Source organism: Staurois parvus, unplaced genomic scaffold, assembly GCF_062004578.1.
Source record: "Staurois parvus isolate SC_StPar_1 unplaced genomic scaffold, SC_StPar_1.0 ptg000052l, whole genome shotgun sequence".
NCBI lineage: Eukaryota > Metazoa > Chordata > Amphibia > Anura > Ranidae > Staurois > Staurois parvus.
Genome location: NW_028317848.1, coordinates 1,892,433 through 1,906,345, shown reverse-complemented (window position 1 = coordinate 1,906,345; position 13,913 = coordinate 1,892,433). Strand labels below are relative to the sequence as shown.

General features: G+C 41.6%; 1 protein-coding gene across 1 annotated transcript in view; it reads right to left on the bottom strand.

The window, feature by feature from the left end:
* Positions 1–13,913, bottom strand: part of STK3 (serine/threonine kinase 3) — a 288,476-nt gene that overhangs the window by 249,318 nt on the left and 25,245 nt on the right. The window contains exon 3 of the mRNA XM_089666443.1: positions 80–208. Coding sequence (XP_089522569.1) covers positions 80–208 — 129 coding nt within the window. The remainder of the gene's footprint in view (positions 1–79; positions 209–13,913) is intronic.

Sequence of the window (13,913 nt, the reverse complement as noted above, 5' to 3'; positions counted from 1 at the left end):
GTATGCCACAGAAACAAACACAGCAAATAGGACACACAGATAGTAAACATAAGCATAGAGCAAACAGAAATGTGCTTACCTGTCACATTGCTGCATTATAGAGATTTCCTTAATAATTTCTTGAAGGTCTGATTCCACAGGAACTTGCTTGATTGCAACCACCTGACCAGACTCTTTGTGAATGGCTTTAAACACACTTCCATAAGAGCTGTGCAGAGACAAAAACAAAGATTAGCTGAAACAAATAACAATAAAACCTCAAAACAATTTTCACGATAAAAGCAGCAGTAACTCTAGTCATGACTTTTTTATGAAATAAAAAGCAAGGATTTATAGCGGAAGAGTCCTCTGTATGACCTGGATTACACAAACCCTTGGATGGGATTGCATACGCACATATCAGACGCACAATCTCGCTCCTGGCAATAAGTCTTTTTAACAGAAAATTGAAGACTCTTTCCAGATCAATCGCTGACATGAAACAGCTAATAGGAGTCCTATTTTATTAAACAGAAAGGAAATTCAGTTCGCTAATCTATATCGCAGACTGGCAGAAATCTTCAACAAATCTAGCAAGAAAAAAAAAAAAGGCTTGGCGACAATGCAGCACAGGTCCGATGTATGCAGTTCTCTCCTTTTATGCTGCTTTTACACTGAGGAGTTTTTGAAGCGTTTTTGTGTTAAAAAAAAAAAAATGCCAGAAAAGCTCAAGAAAACTGTTTCCCTATTTATGTGAATGTATATCTATGTATCTTTTCACACTGAGGCGTTGCGCTTGCAGTGCTGTGTAGAAACTCCTGTTTGCAGCATGTTTGGGGAGTTTAAAAAAAAAAAAAAAAAAAAAAAAGCCTCAAAAACGCCTCTTCCCATTGAAATGAATGGTAACTGCCTCAAAAACACTCCAACAATGCTTCAAAAAAACGCACCGCACATGTGGGAAGGTCTGGGCTAAGCTTACTAGAAATGTCAATTCACTATTGCTAGTATGCAGTATTTACCAAAAATAGCAAAAACACTCAGTAAATACTGCATAAAAAGACCTTAACCACTAGCCTACGGGGCACTTATACCCCCTTTACCCCCCTCACACTTTGAATGACAATTGCGCGGTCATGCAACACTGTACCCATATGAAATTTTTATCATTTTTTGAGACAGATAGAGCTTTCTTTTGGTGGTATTTAATCACCTCTGGGATTTTTATTTTTTCTTAAACAAACCAAAAACCACTGAAAATTTTGAAAAAAAAATGTTTTTTCTTAGTTTTTGTTATACAATTTTGTAAATAAGTGATTTTTCTCCTTGACTGATGTGCGCTAATGAGGCTGCAGTGATGGGCACTGATAGGCTGCACTGATGGACGCTGATAGGTGGCACTGATGGGCACTGATGAGGAGGCACTGGTAGGTGGCACTGATGGGCATTGACAGGCATCACTGATGGGCACTGAAAGGCAGCACTGATACATGACACTGATATATGGCACTGATAGGCAGCACTGACTGGTACTGATAACCCTCACTGATAGGCAACACTGACAAGTGGCACTGATTGGCAGCACTGATTGGCATTGATAGGTGGCACTGACTGGCACTGATGGGTGACATTGAAAGGCAGCTCAGATGGGCACTGATATGTGGCATTGATGTGCACTGGTATGTGGCACTGATGGGCACTGGCACGTGGCACTGATGGGGCCACACTGATCATCAGGGCACACTGATCATCAGTGCCCTGATGATCAGAGTACATGTCCCCTCCGCGGAAAGCCGATTACCGGCTCTCCTCTCCTCTGTCAGCGTGACAGCTCGAGAGGAGAGAAATGCCGATAACCGACATTTCCGTGTTTACATGTGATCAGCTGTGATTGGATACAGCTGATCACATGACCGAGCCGACATCTTCGTCTTTTTCCATGATCCGCTGTCAGGCGATCGCATCGCTGTGCGCTCCCTGAGCCGTGAGAATGGTAGGACGTCATATGACATCCTATCAGAACGAGAGAACTGTTGGGAATGCAACAGCATGTACTATAATGTACTATATATAGTATTGTGTGTTAATATCACTTGACCAGTAGATGGCACTGTACACTAAGGTCACTAGTTGTGCATATGGTTCTCTCTCTTCCTCCTTCTCTATCATCTCTTCAGGAAGTAATGAGTCTGTAATATGTCTGATGAAATGTGCTCTGTATGTTTGTAACTTAAGCCACACAAGTAAAGCCTGAATTCTGCTATCACTACCAGTGTCTTCTATAACACATAACCAACAAGAACCACCTTGCGCCCGTCATTGTACTATAGGGCGGGCAGAAGGTGGTTAAAGTCAGTTCACAAAAGGAAATAAATGCATGCGGTAATTAACCACTTGAACTCCTGAGGATTTACCCCCCTTAATGACCAGGCCTTTTTTTGCTGTTTGGCGCTGCACTAATTCAACTATTATTTGCACGGTTATGCGATGCTGTACCCAAACGAAATTTACGTCCTTTTTTTCACACAAACAGAGCTTTCTTTTGGTGGTATTTTATCACCTGTGCGCTTTTTATTTTTTGCGCTATAAACAAAAAACACACGAAAATTGTGAAAAAAAACCCGATATTTTCTACTTTCAGCTATAAAAAATATATCGTAAACTCAAAGTTAGTCATAAATTTAAGGCAAAATGTATTCTGCTACATGTGTTTGGTAAAAAAAATCCCAATAAGTGTATATTGATTGCTTTGTGTGAAAGTTTTAGCGTCTACAAACCATGGTATAGATACTGTAATTTATGCCTTTTTTTACTATACAGCGCTGCTTTAGTTTAACTGACAATTGCGCGGTCATGCAATGCTGTACATAAATGAAATTTACATCCTTTTTTTCACACAAATAGAGCTTTATTTTGGTGGTATTTGGTCAGCTTTTAAAAATGTGCTTTTGCACAGCCGTGCTGCCCTGCCACCGTTTTAATACAGTGGCTGGGCGACAAGAGGTTACGTAGTGGTCCAGGCTTGCAGTATGTACTGTATGTCAGTACTGTCATGAGTTAAGGAATGGGTGGACGCAGAGTCCCTAACAACCTACGCAGGGTTCCCCACTGAAAGCTGAATGTTACAAAAAAAAAAAAAAAAAAAAAAAAGAATCCGGCAATTACAAAATACAAAAAATGACTTGGGGTCCACCCGCCTCCATCCAAACCAAGCCCTTTTGGTCTGGTTAGGATTTTGAGGGGAACCCCCACGCCAAAATTTAGAAAAAAAAAACATGCAGCCTGGCAGGCCAGGAAAGGGGGGTGGGGGTGGAGACAAGCAAGCACCCCCCAACTCTTTCGTGAACCATACCAGGCCACATGCCCTTAACATGGGGTGGGTGCTTTGGGGCAGGGGGGCTCCCCTCCCCCCCCAAAGCACCTTGTTCCCATCAAGGGCCTCTTCCTCACAACCCTGGGCTGTTGTTGTGAGGGTCTGCGGGGGGGTTTATCGGAATCTGGAAGCCCCCTTTAGCAAGGGGGTCCCCAGATCCCGGGCCCCTCTATGTGAATGAGTATGAGGTACATGGTACCGCTGCGCATTCACAAAAAAAAAAACTGTAGGGTGAAAAAAGACAGGAGACAGTCTTTGATAAGTCCTTTATTAAAAGGGAGGAAGGAAAAGAAAAAAAAAAAAGAAGAATGTCCCCCGAATTAGAAATTAGATCCAACGTCAATCACGATGCCCGCCGCCACCCATGGCTGCATGCTCAGATAAGGGTCTGTTATGGATTTTGGGGGGGACCCCATGCCATTTTTTTATTTTTTTTTGCTGTGAGGGTTATCCTCAAAATCCATACCAGACCCAAAGGGCTTGGTATGGATGGAGGGGGGGACCCCACGCTGTTTTTTTTTATTTTTTAATTGCCGGAAATTATTTTACATTCAGCTGTCAGTGGGGAACCCCGCTGACAGCTGAAACATTAACGCATGGTTGTCACTACTAAAATACCGCATGACTTGATAAAATAACTCATGCGGTATTTTAGTAGTGTTTAGTGAATTCAAACGTTTTTTTTAAAAAAAATGCTATGTGGTATCCTATCGTATACTCAGATGCGGTAAGGTACCGCTTAGTGAATTGTGCCCAATATCATCTATTGCATCATTTGTTGCTAGGTTTTGGGAATAAAAATGTACCAAAAACATGCAAATCTGCCCAATTTGAGCTACAAAAGTAAGTCACATGTCCAGGATGTTCCGCTTGAAAAACACTAGACATTTTTCAAGCGTTTTTGAGCCGAACCAGTGTGAAAGCAGCCTTAGGCTGGCCATAGATAACTCATTTTCTTTTGATCAGCGGACGAGCTGAATGAAAAGGAACAACAGTATTCCCCAATTGACACAAGCAAGATGGAAAGAGGAATCTTCCCTGCTGTGCCATTGTGTTCTGACATCGAGACCCCTCTACTGTCAAAATACACTGATCAGCAGCTGCAGCTGCTGATCGACAAAAGCTTTCCAACTTTACTGTTTGACAGAAGTTAATCATTAAATCAAATACTGTCAACAGGGAACGGCAATACATAAATCAAAATCTGGATGGTTCCTTTTAAACCAGCCGAATTTTGATGCATCTGTCACCAGCTCTGCACATGATGTTTGAAGGCGCAGGCAGGGTCTGGTATATACATCCCATGGCCAGGGAGCTGCAGATAGCACACGGTCAGCTGCCCATACAGGTAACTGGCTATTTGCACTTGTACTTGAGTAAGCACTAATGCTTGATTGTATCAATGTCTACTCTCGCACGCATCTATAATATATTCCACCAAGTGGGGAATACGTTATACGCAACCATTCAAATGTCTGTGTGCAGGAGACCTAAAAGCAGCATTTATATGCTTACCTTTCCAGTGGCCGGTGTATTAAAAAGCCATTACATTTGCACTTCACAGCTGCAGGTATTCTACAATTCCAGTTGTGTAGAACACTTGCTCACCCCACTGCTACTGTGGTTCCTCCAGCCACCTCATATGTCACTAGAGAATATACAAGCTAGAGGGAGGAACCATAACGCATGGCAGGAGAAGCAAGAATTCAAATCATTCAACAGTTCAATACTTGCAGCAGCTAGGGAACAAGAATGTGGTGGCTTTTCAATGTGAAGGCCACTGAAAACGTAAGGATAAAAACAGGTAACCTCCTGTGGTGACCGAGTCTCTTTAACCCAGTACAAGATATCACCAGGACACCATACCTAGATTAAGGCTGAAACAACTAATCGTCATAATCGATCATAATGGATAATATAGCCGATAATACATGCTGTATGCAGACCAACTTATTTGTTTACATGCCAGCATACAGAGTGCAGCACACATACAGCTCAGTACACCATTCATACATGTCAGTAAGTGCCTGAAAACTTGGACTGTGAATGTGTGAAGAGCAATAGCTTGTGGGACATGCAGTCCTGGGGAGGAGAAGGAAGTGATTTAAAGTGATTCTAAAAAGGCAGAAGGTTTTTGTTACTTTAATGCATTCTCTGCATTATGGTGAAAAAAAACAAATCTGTGACCAGCTTCTCTCCCAGCCTCCCCGGTATACTTACCTGATCAGCAATGTGCCCAAGAGCAGAAGCACTGCTCTCTCACCCTCCTCACCACTGGCTCCTGTTGGTATCAATCACAGCCTGTGAGGAGGGAGAGGGGGGGCTGAGCTGCGCTGTGTGTGTCAACAGAAACACACAGTACGGCTAGGGATTCAGCCCGCACAAGTGCTCCCAATATCAAGCGGCTTGATATGGGAATACTCTGAAGACAGGAGTAGCCAGGTGCGCCAGCAGGGGAGCCCAATAGAGGAGGATCGGGGTGGTTCTGTCCAAAACCATTACATAAAGTAGGTAAGCATGACATGCTTGTTCAAACATTTTTATTTTTTTTTAAAAAATCACTGAGGGCCCATGCACGGAAGAGCAAGATCTGAACCCAAGCTGGAGGCTGATAGACTGGAGGTAAATTCAAGCATTACAATTAATATTTTAAGTAAAAGTTTACCAGTATTGTAAATATAATTAAAAATGATTATATCCATGCAGAAAAGTCTCAGCCTTCAGTACTACTTTAATATATAAGATTTTCTCCCCCCCCCCCCAATTATGCAGCATCATGCCTGACTCACTTGTATCAAGCTAGCTGTCTATGACAAGAGTCTGTCATGCATAAAATTAACCCAATGACACTGAACACATATGGTCTTCGAAAAACATTTTACTTTCAGTTCCCAGTCTATGTTGGAGATGTCATGAGAATGATGGGAAACTACTTCATGTTTTCCAAAACTCATGCCCTTCTAGTCTGAAGTTAAACAGATTATTCACAAACTGACCAGATATTCTATTGTTGTTAAAAAGTGAACTTATCCTTAAAAAAATTAAAAAGTCTGCAGCTACAAATACTAAACCTGATGACTATTACTATAAGGACACTTCCCTGCCCAGCAATCCAGCGCTGACCTCGCCCGAGCGGATTCTTCATTTGGCTTTGGGTCCAGGCATCGGCATCTTGAGTAAGGGAAACCGGAAGTAAAGCCTTGCCTTGCTGTGTTTTGTGAATGGTCCCGCAGTCTTCTGGTACCTGTGATGTGTTCCTTGGAGACTGCAGGGTCAAGGGGGGAGCTGCCTTGACGATCCAACCAGATGTGGGAGCGGATACCTGTCAAAACCAGGTACACACTTCTTTCACACCCCCAAACAGTGCCAATCATTAAGGAGGAGGGGGATGATGCAAACAAGTGCAACGTCCCCTTTTGGGTGAGGTTCTGCTGTAAGTTAGATTTAAAAAAATCAAATGTTTTAATGTTATTTACTCTGCAGGTTGAATGTTCCTCATTTGCAAAACTGAGTGGTTTGGGAAAATACTACATTTTGGCAGCTAGATGGCAGTGAGAATCATAGGAAGCTTTAAGGAACAGGACCCTCTAATCCTCTTGTATGGAATTGTATTAAAACTGTATTCTCTCCTTCCATTTTGTAAAGTGTTGCACAAACTTTTGACACTTTAAAAAATCCTCAATAATAATAATAATTAAATATTTAATTTTCTATGATCTTCAGCATCATCTATGGCCAAATACGGTATTTTCCTTAACCACTTTTTTTCATGAATGAAATACATTTGACCAGTAGAGGAAATAGTTTGAGAACATCTGAGTTTTTCCCATTCGCACAGAACAAATGTACATGGCAGCAAATGAATACCTATGCCATTTTATTTATTTATTTATTTTTTTTTACAGATGCCACAGTAACAGACCATATACTAATGAATATTAAAATCTTGTGCTATACAGATAGGCAATATTTTTTTCTGAACCCTTTCTTCTTTTATCAGCTTTTGCAATAAATTATCATTATAAATAAAACAAAGTTGTTTGCATTGATAACAAGCTCTGTATATTGTAAATGATTCCTTCCTGACTCATAATCTTAATATTGATAAACCTTTGGAAGATGTATCCTGTATCTATTCTGCATGATAGTGACTTTATTGAAGATCCATTTCTGGTCTACAGTACATCTTGGAATGCTATACGTACAATAAAACCTTTAAGTATTAAAACAAAAAAAAAAAAAAAAAAAAATATATATATATACAGTATATATATATATATATATATATATATATATATATATATATATATATATATATATATATATATATATATATATATATATATATATAAAAGCACTTACACAAATCTTTGAAGTCATATCATTAATGTAATTCATAAACGCTCCCACGCGTGCAGTCAGAATCTAGTCTCACTGGCATTGTTCTCCGTCTTCTGATACATCTGCCTCGGTGGCTCTTTATCAAAGGTTTGTAGTTTGATACAAGCCACATCTGGCTTTGTTGTCTCGTTTTGACTGCATTATTAGCTTTTCATTGCCGTTGCATTGTGATGCAGATCTCAGAGGATGGAACATCTGTTATTACACTGCCTCTGTGTGTCACTATTCATTAGACTCCGTTCACACTTGATTTTTGGCGTCACCAAAGGGACACAGTCAACAAGCTGTTGAGTCTAAAGCTAGCCATACACCATTCAATTTCTCTTGTTCAGTTTGTGTATAGCAAGGTGCTATACAATGTACAGAGCAATGGTTCTCAACCTTTTTTAGACCAGGGCCTGATAAATTCTTCCAAAACCTTCCTGGCTCAACAGTAGAAAAAAACAAAAAAAAAAAAAAACACAATAAAAGTACGGAAATGCAAAACCTGCACTGAAATGCTGGAAGGCTCTGGATGAGGCTGGATGTCACTGTGGGGGGATGATAGGAGATGTAGAATGGGTTAGGAGACTCTGCAGAAAACCTGTTAGCCCTGCAAAGGTTGAGGATTTTGGAGGGGGCTGGGGGGGCACTGTGAGACAGGGATGGAGGGTAAAAGGTACTATGGAGGGCTGGAGGCTCTGAATCAAGCTAGGAGGCACTAGAGGAGGCTGGGTGGCACTATGGGAAGTTAAAGGGCACTGTGGAGGCTGACGGCACTCTGGGGCCACTATGGGAGGTTGGGGGAACTATGAAAGCTGGGAGGCACTGTGGGAGGTTAAGGTATTTGCAATTAGTTGAGGCCTGGGAGAAGGGAGGCTGCGGTTGAAAAATACTGGTATTGGGGGCACGATGTGTGCTGCTTTATGGTGAGAGTTCTGGATATAGTGTGCAATAAGCCTCCAGTACCACTTATTGCACATCATAATAGATTACACTGGGACTGGAAGACATGACCCCAACTACTCTTCAATAACCACTTCTGCTACAGTCAACCAGATCACTTCTATACAAACACTTTGAGCTTGCTGCACAAAACAGAAACAAGCTCACAGCTGCTAAGTATAGATATACACAAGTACAGTGTACAGTCCATTGCGAGCAGACTGTTAAAAATCGATGACAGGTTGAAATACATATTGGCTCTATACTGAATATACGTAAATCCAAGCACTACTTGGGTACAGGGACGTACGTACTGCCTCCAATGCAAATTGTCTGCGTTCAAGGCAGCACATGCTTCCCTGTACACATTACTCAGATGTGCAATTTTTGTAAAAATTCTTTATTAGCAATTTTTCATATTACATACAAAAGAACAGTACAAAACATGTACTCATACAAAAGTATACAAGAATAGGAAACAATGCCTGTGGTTAGTACAGCTAGCGTCTGTAATATATCATCAGGAGAGGAGAAACCTCTCTACAAAATATGCAAGTCAGTAATATACACCACACCAGCCCCCTAACAAGCATGACTATACTGCAAGGGTAATAACTATTGAAAGGAAGTCTTTCATACAGGAGACAAAGCAGCTATATGTACTAAATAGACATATACAGAAAATAGTATGATTCAATCTGCCACTGTATGCGGGGAAGCCACCCAGCCACCCCACACCTTGTCAAATTTACAGGGTACCCCCTCTATTAGCATATGGGACTTATATAGTGGAAGGGCCTTGTTTATTAGAGCCTTCCATGCTGCAACAGTTGGAACCTCAGGTTTTATTTCCAAGACAGTATGCAAAGTTTCCTTGCATAATAAAATAAAGGGTAAGGAGAGTACATGTGGCCTTGGTGGGATCTAAATCATCCACTAAGCTCAAGAGTCTATGCCTTACGGATGGCGGGAGGGGTATGGTAGTAACAGCCTGACCACACTGGAGCACTCCAGTCCAGTACAGCTCCATAGCTGGGCAGTCCCCAAAAAAAAGGATTAAATTTGCCCCATTGGCCGAGCAACATCAGCTAGAGGATGAGTTGTTACCAAACTTTTTAGCTAGCCTAGTGGGAGTCAGACAAATAGGGTGAACAAATTTATTATGTATGAGTTTGACCTCAAGCAGAGACAAGCCTAACTAAGGGGGCGTCCAAAATGTCTTCCAAATCTTCACTATCGAGGTCAGGAACCACTGATTCCCAGCGAGATCCAAGTTATGTGTTGTAGGGAAAAGGAACTTATAAATAGTGGACAGTGGTTTGGTCAGGTCCTCATCTCGCAGCATGGTTTCTAAAATCACATGGGGCAAAGGAAGCTCGAGTGCTCCCAAACTGTGATGGAAATGCATGTCCAAGTTGTAGGTATCTAAAAAGATGTGCATATTATTAGCGTACGTTCGATCCATATTTTAGCCTATCATCGATTTTAAAGGCTGCTAGCAGTGGGTTATATGCTGTACCTGTGTCTCCAGGACACAGAATTATGCCAGATCCAATGTTGTAAGGCCTCTTGCAGACATGTGCATGAAGCCTAAAAGTTGGTCTTTCTATTGATGCTGCCGAAAACACGAGTAACATTCATCATGGCGGATATCTCATGTACCATGTAGCTGACTAATAGGCAGAAGACATTAGGACTCCTTTCACACGTATGTGTATATTAACACACGTCTTTGTGTGTGTGCAGATTGACAGACATTACACTGAGATTGCGCTTTAACTTTGAATGGACAATAAATAACATCAAATTGTTGGGAAAGGCAGCCCATTACAGAGTATTCACATCTGTCCACTGGAATGCACTGAAGGGCAGGTGTGTGCACAATGTGCATTGAAGTGCAATGGATAATGAACCAAGCCTAAACTGTACTTTAATTTCTAGAGCAATCATTATACTGTAAATGAAGGCAGGAACTTTTTAATGGGTAATATTAATATGGAATAAAACCTTCCTATCCGCCAAGGGCAGAGCCATCTTAGCTTCCATTTAGTGCGGAACACGTGACCAGCTATGATACCAGCCATTTGAAAACTTGAAAGAGTTGACATAAAAGCAAACTGACAATGATCACCAGAGGCGTGACTTGCATACACAGCGCATGCGTAGTAGGCAGAAAGTAAATGAAAAAAAAAACTGCAGAAAACAATCATGGTAGGTTTGATTAAGGATCACTAAAATTTTTTTGAACATTTGTAACTTGGGCTTTCTTTTGGAAAAATCCATGGCTTTAATTTCATTTTAAAGGGTAAGTTCACCTTTGTGAACATGGTATACCCATATTTCGGGTGTGACATAACATGCTCCAGACCCCTGCATCCCCGATCCTATCCCTCCCTGTGACAGCACGTGAGAGGTTTTCTCCCAGCACCCGCTGTCAAATTTTGAAAATAGAGCGGCTGTGCAAGGCTTCGCCCGCATCATTCATTCACAGCGGTTTGTAAATGAGAGAACTGCAAGTAGTAGTGAATGAACTGTGAGGTTGCTGATGAGCATTCTTGTAGTTCATTCACAACCCAGCCAGCATGCAAACAGTCAGCCCGTATGGAGATACAAGGCTTGTCTGCAGGAGCCTGATATTGCACCCCTAATCCACTGACCATGGGTGCAATGCTTTGCAGGCTCCTGAGTGGAAAAAATAATAAATGCACTTTTTTATTTACCTGCAAAAATATGTGAATTTGTTATTTTTTCCCAAAAGGTGAACTTAGCCTATAAATTCCACTTTCTAAGCCCTACCTCCACTGAGCATATTTTTATATGACAACTTGAAGGACTTTAGCTTGTAGGGAGACCTCATCACTGAGATTTTTATGATATATAAAATTGCAGTAGCTAATTCAGCACTCCAAGCTCAGCCAATAACTAAAATATCATTTTTAGGTGAAAGAATCCTTTAGAGGGCTAATGCAGTCCAGTGCCAACCAGGGGTGGACTGACAACTTATGGGGCCCCCGGGCAATAGGGGATCATGGGGCCCCTGTGTCCTCAACCACACTCAAACCACACGCAAAAAAAGCCTCTGAAAGGTACCAGGGGCATCTCATGGGGCCCCCTACTGACCCTGGGCCCTCGGACAGTGCCCGAGTGCTCTAATGGTCAGTCCGCCCCTGGTGCCAACATATTCCTTTAAACCCACTTCAGCAATAAATGCCCAAAAACTATGACTATTTCTGAATTCCAAACACCTGATCCCTGCTGAGAAAGCAGCATATTCATGAGAGATTGCTTCCCTTTATAAAACCACAATGAAGGAAAGAGAGGCCCAAAAAGAACAAAAAGAAAAACAAATAGAGTAGATCTCTTTCTACAGACAGAGGTCATTAGGAAAGGCTGCTACTGTTCTGCAACAGGAAACTACAAACAGCATTTCTCTGAGCTCAGGGAGCAAGCTACTTCCGCTGCTATGAATAGCAAAGATGAAGTGTTCCTATGTCAGGGAAGTAAAAGTCGCTGCCAGACAGGGCCAGGACGCAGTCACCAGAGCTCTAAACAATGTGGTTAATGTTTGATATAAAAAAGGATTTTGTTTAGGCTGCAGTCACACCTTAGTGTTGCGTCACTTTTTTTGCTGCGTTTTTTGCATGACAGCATAGAGCAGCCCATGCACTTGAAAGGGCTGCGCTATTCCTGGAAACCACGCCAAAGTAACTAAAGTATTTTTTTGGGCACTGAGCGCCAAGCGCATTATGCATTCCATGTTTTTCGAACAAAAAACGCAGGGCTGCTACCGATGTTTGGGGTGCCATTAAGAAATAATGGCACCACAAGCATGTTGTGCATTTCAGGGCATTTCCTAAAAAACAGACAGAAAAACGTTCATATTTGCCCATGCTTTAGGTGTGAACGAAGCCTTAAGTGTCAAACTCTGCAGCCATGAGGAGCAAGCACCAACCCGTCTCAATAGTGAGCAGCCAGAAAAATCCATTCCAACCAGAGAAAAAGGCTTTATTAGGGAGCTCCACTCTGGGTTGTAAATGGGCCTACAGACATGCAAACATTCTCTGGCCTGCTTCACACAGGCGGCACCAGATTCTGATGGAAAAATTAGCAGATTCTTGTGGCTGTGCATATTTATTTATTTCAGGTACTTATATAGCACCGTCAATTTACGCAGCGCTTTACATATACATTTAAGGTCCATATATAATTGGACACAGGAAGAATTAGTTTTTTTCAGGTATTTATCAAAACATATTCAAGCTATAGTTATATAATGGATATGGGCTGAAAGTGCACACTCTCAGGTTTAATTTGAGGGTATGTACATCCAAAGTGGAGGAAGGGTTTAGGAATTACAGCTCTTGAGAGTAGCCACCCCCCTTTTTTCAAGGGACCAAAAGTAATTGGACAATTGAATATAATCATAAATAAAATGTTCATTTGTAATATTTTGTTGAGAATCCTTTGCTGGCAATGACTGCCTGAAGTCTGGAACCCATGGACATTACCGAAGACTTGGTTTCCTCCTTTCTGATACTTTGCCAGGCTCTAACTGCAGCTGTCTTCAGTTGTTCTTTGTTTGCGGGTCTTTCTGCCTTTAGTTTTGCCTGCAGCAAGTAAAATGCATGCTCAATTGGGTTGTGATCAGGTGATTTACTCAGCCATTGCAAAACCTTCAAAAGGTTTCTGGGTTGCTTTTGCAGTGTGTTTTGGATCATTGTCCATCTGTACTGTGAAGGGCTGTCCAATCAACTTTTCTGCATGTGGCTGAATCTGGGTTGACAGTATATCTCTAAACACTGCAGAATTCACCCGGCTGCTTCTCTCTTCTATCACATCATCAATAAACACCAATGACCCAGTGCCACTGGAAGCCATGCATGCCCATGCCATCACACTGCCTCCACCTTGTTTTACAGATTACGCTGTGTGCTTTGGATCATGAGCTGTTCCAAGCCTTCTCCACACTTTTTTCTTCCCGTCATTCTGGTACAGGTTAATCTTAGTTTCATCCGCCCAAAGAATGCTTTTCCAGAACTGGTTCGGCTTTTTTAGATTTTTTTTGTCAAACTCTAATCTGGCTTTTCTATTCTTCAGGCTTACGAATGGTTTGCGCTTTGTGGTGAATCCTCTGTATTTGCTCTAGTGAAGTCTTCTCTTGATTGTAGACTTTGACAATGATACGCCCATCTCCTGAAGAGTGTCCTTCACTTGTCTGGATGATGTGAATAGGTTTCTC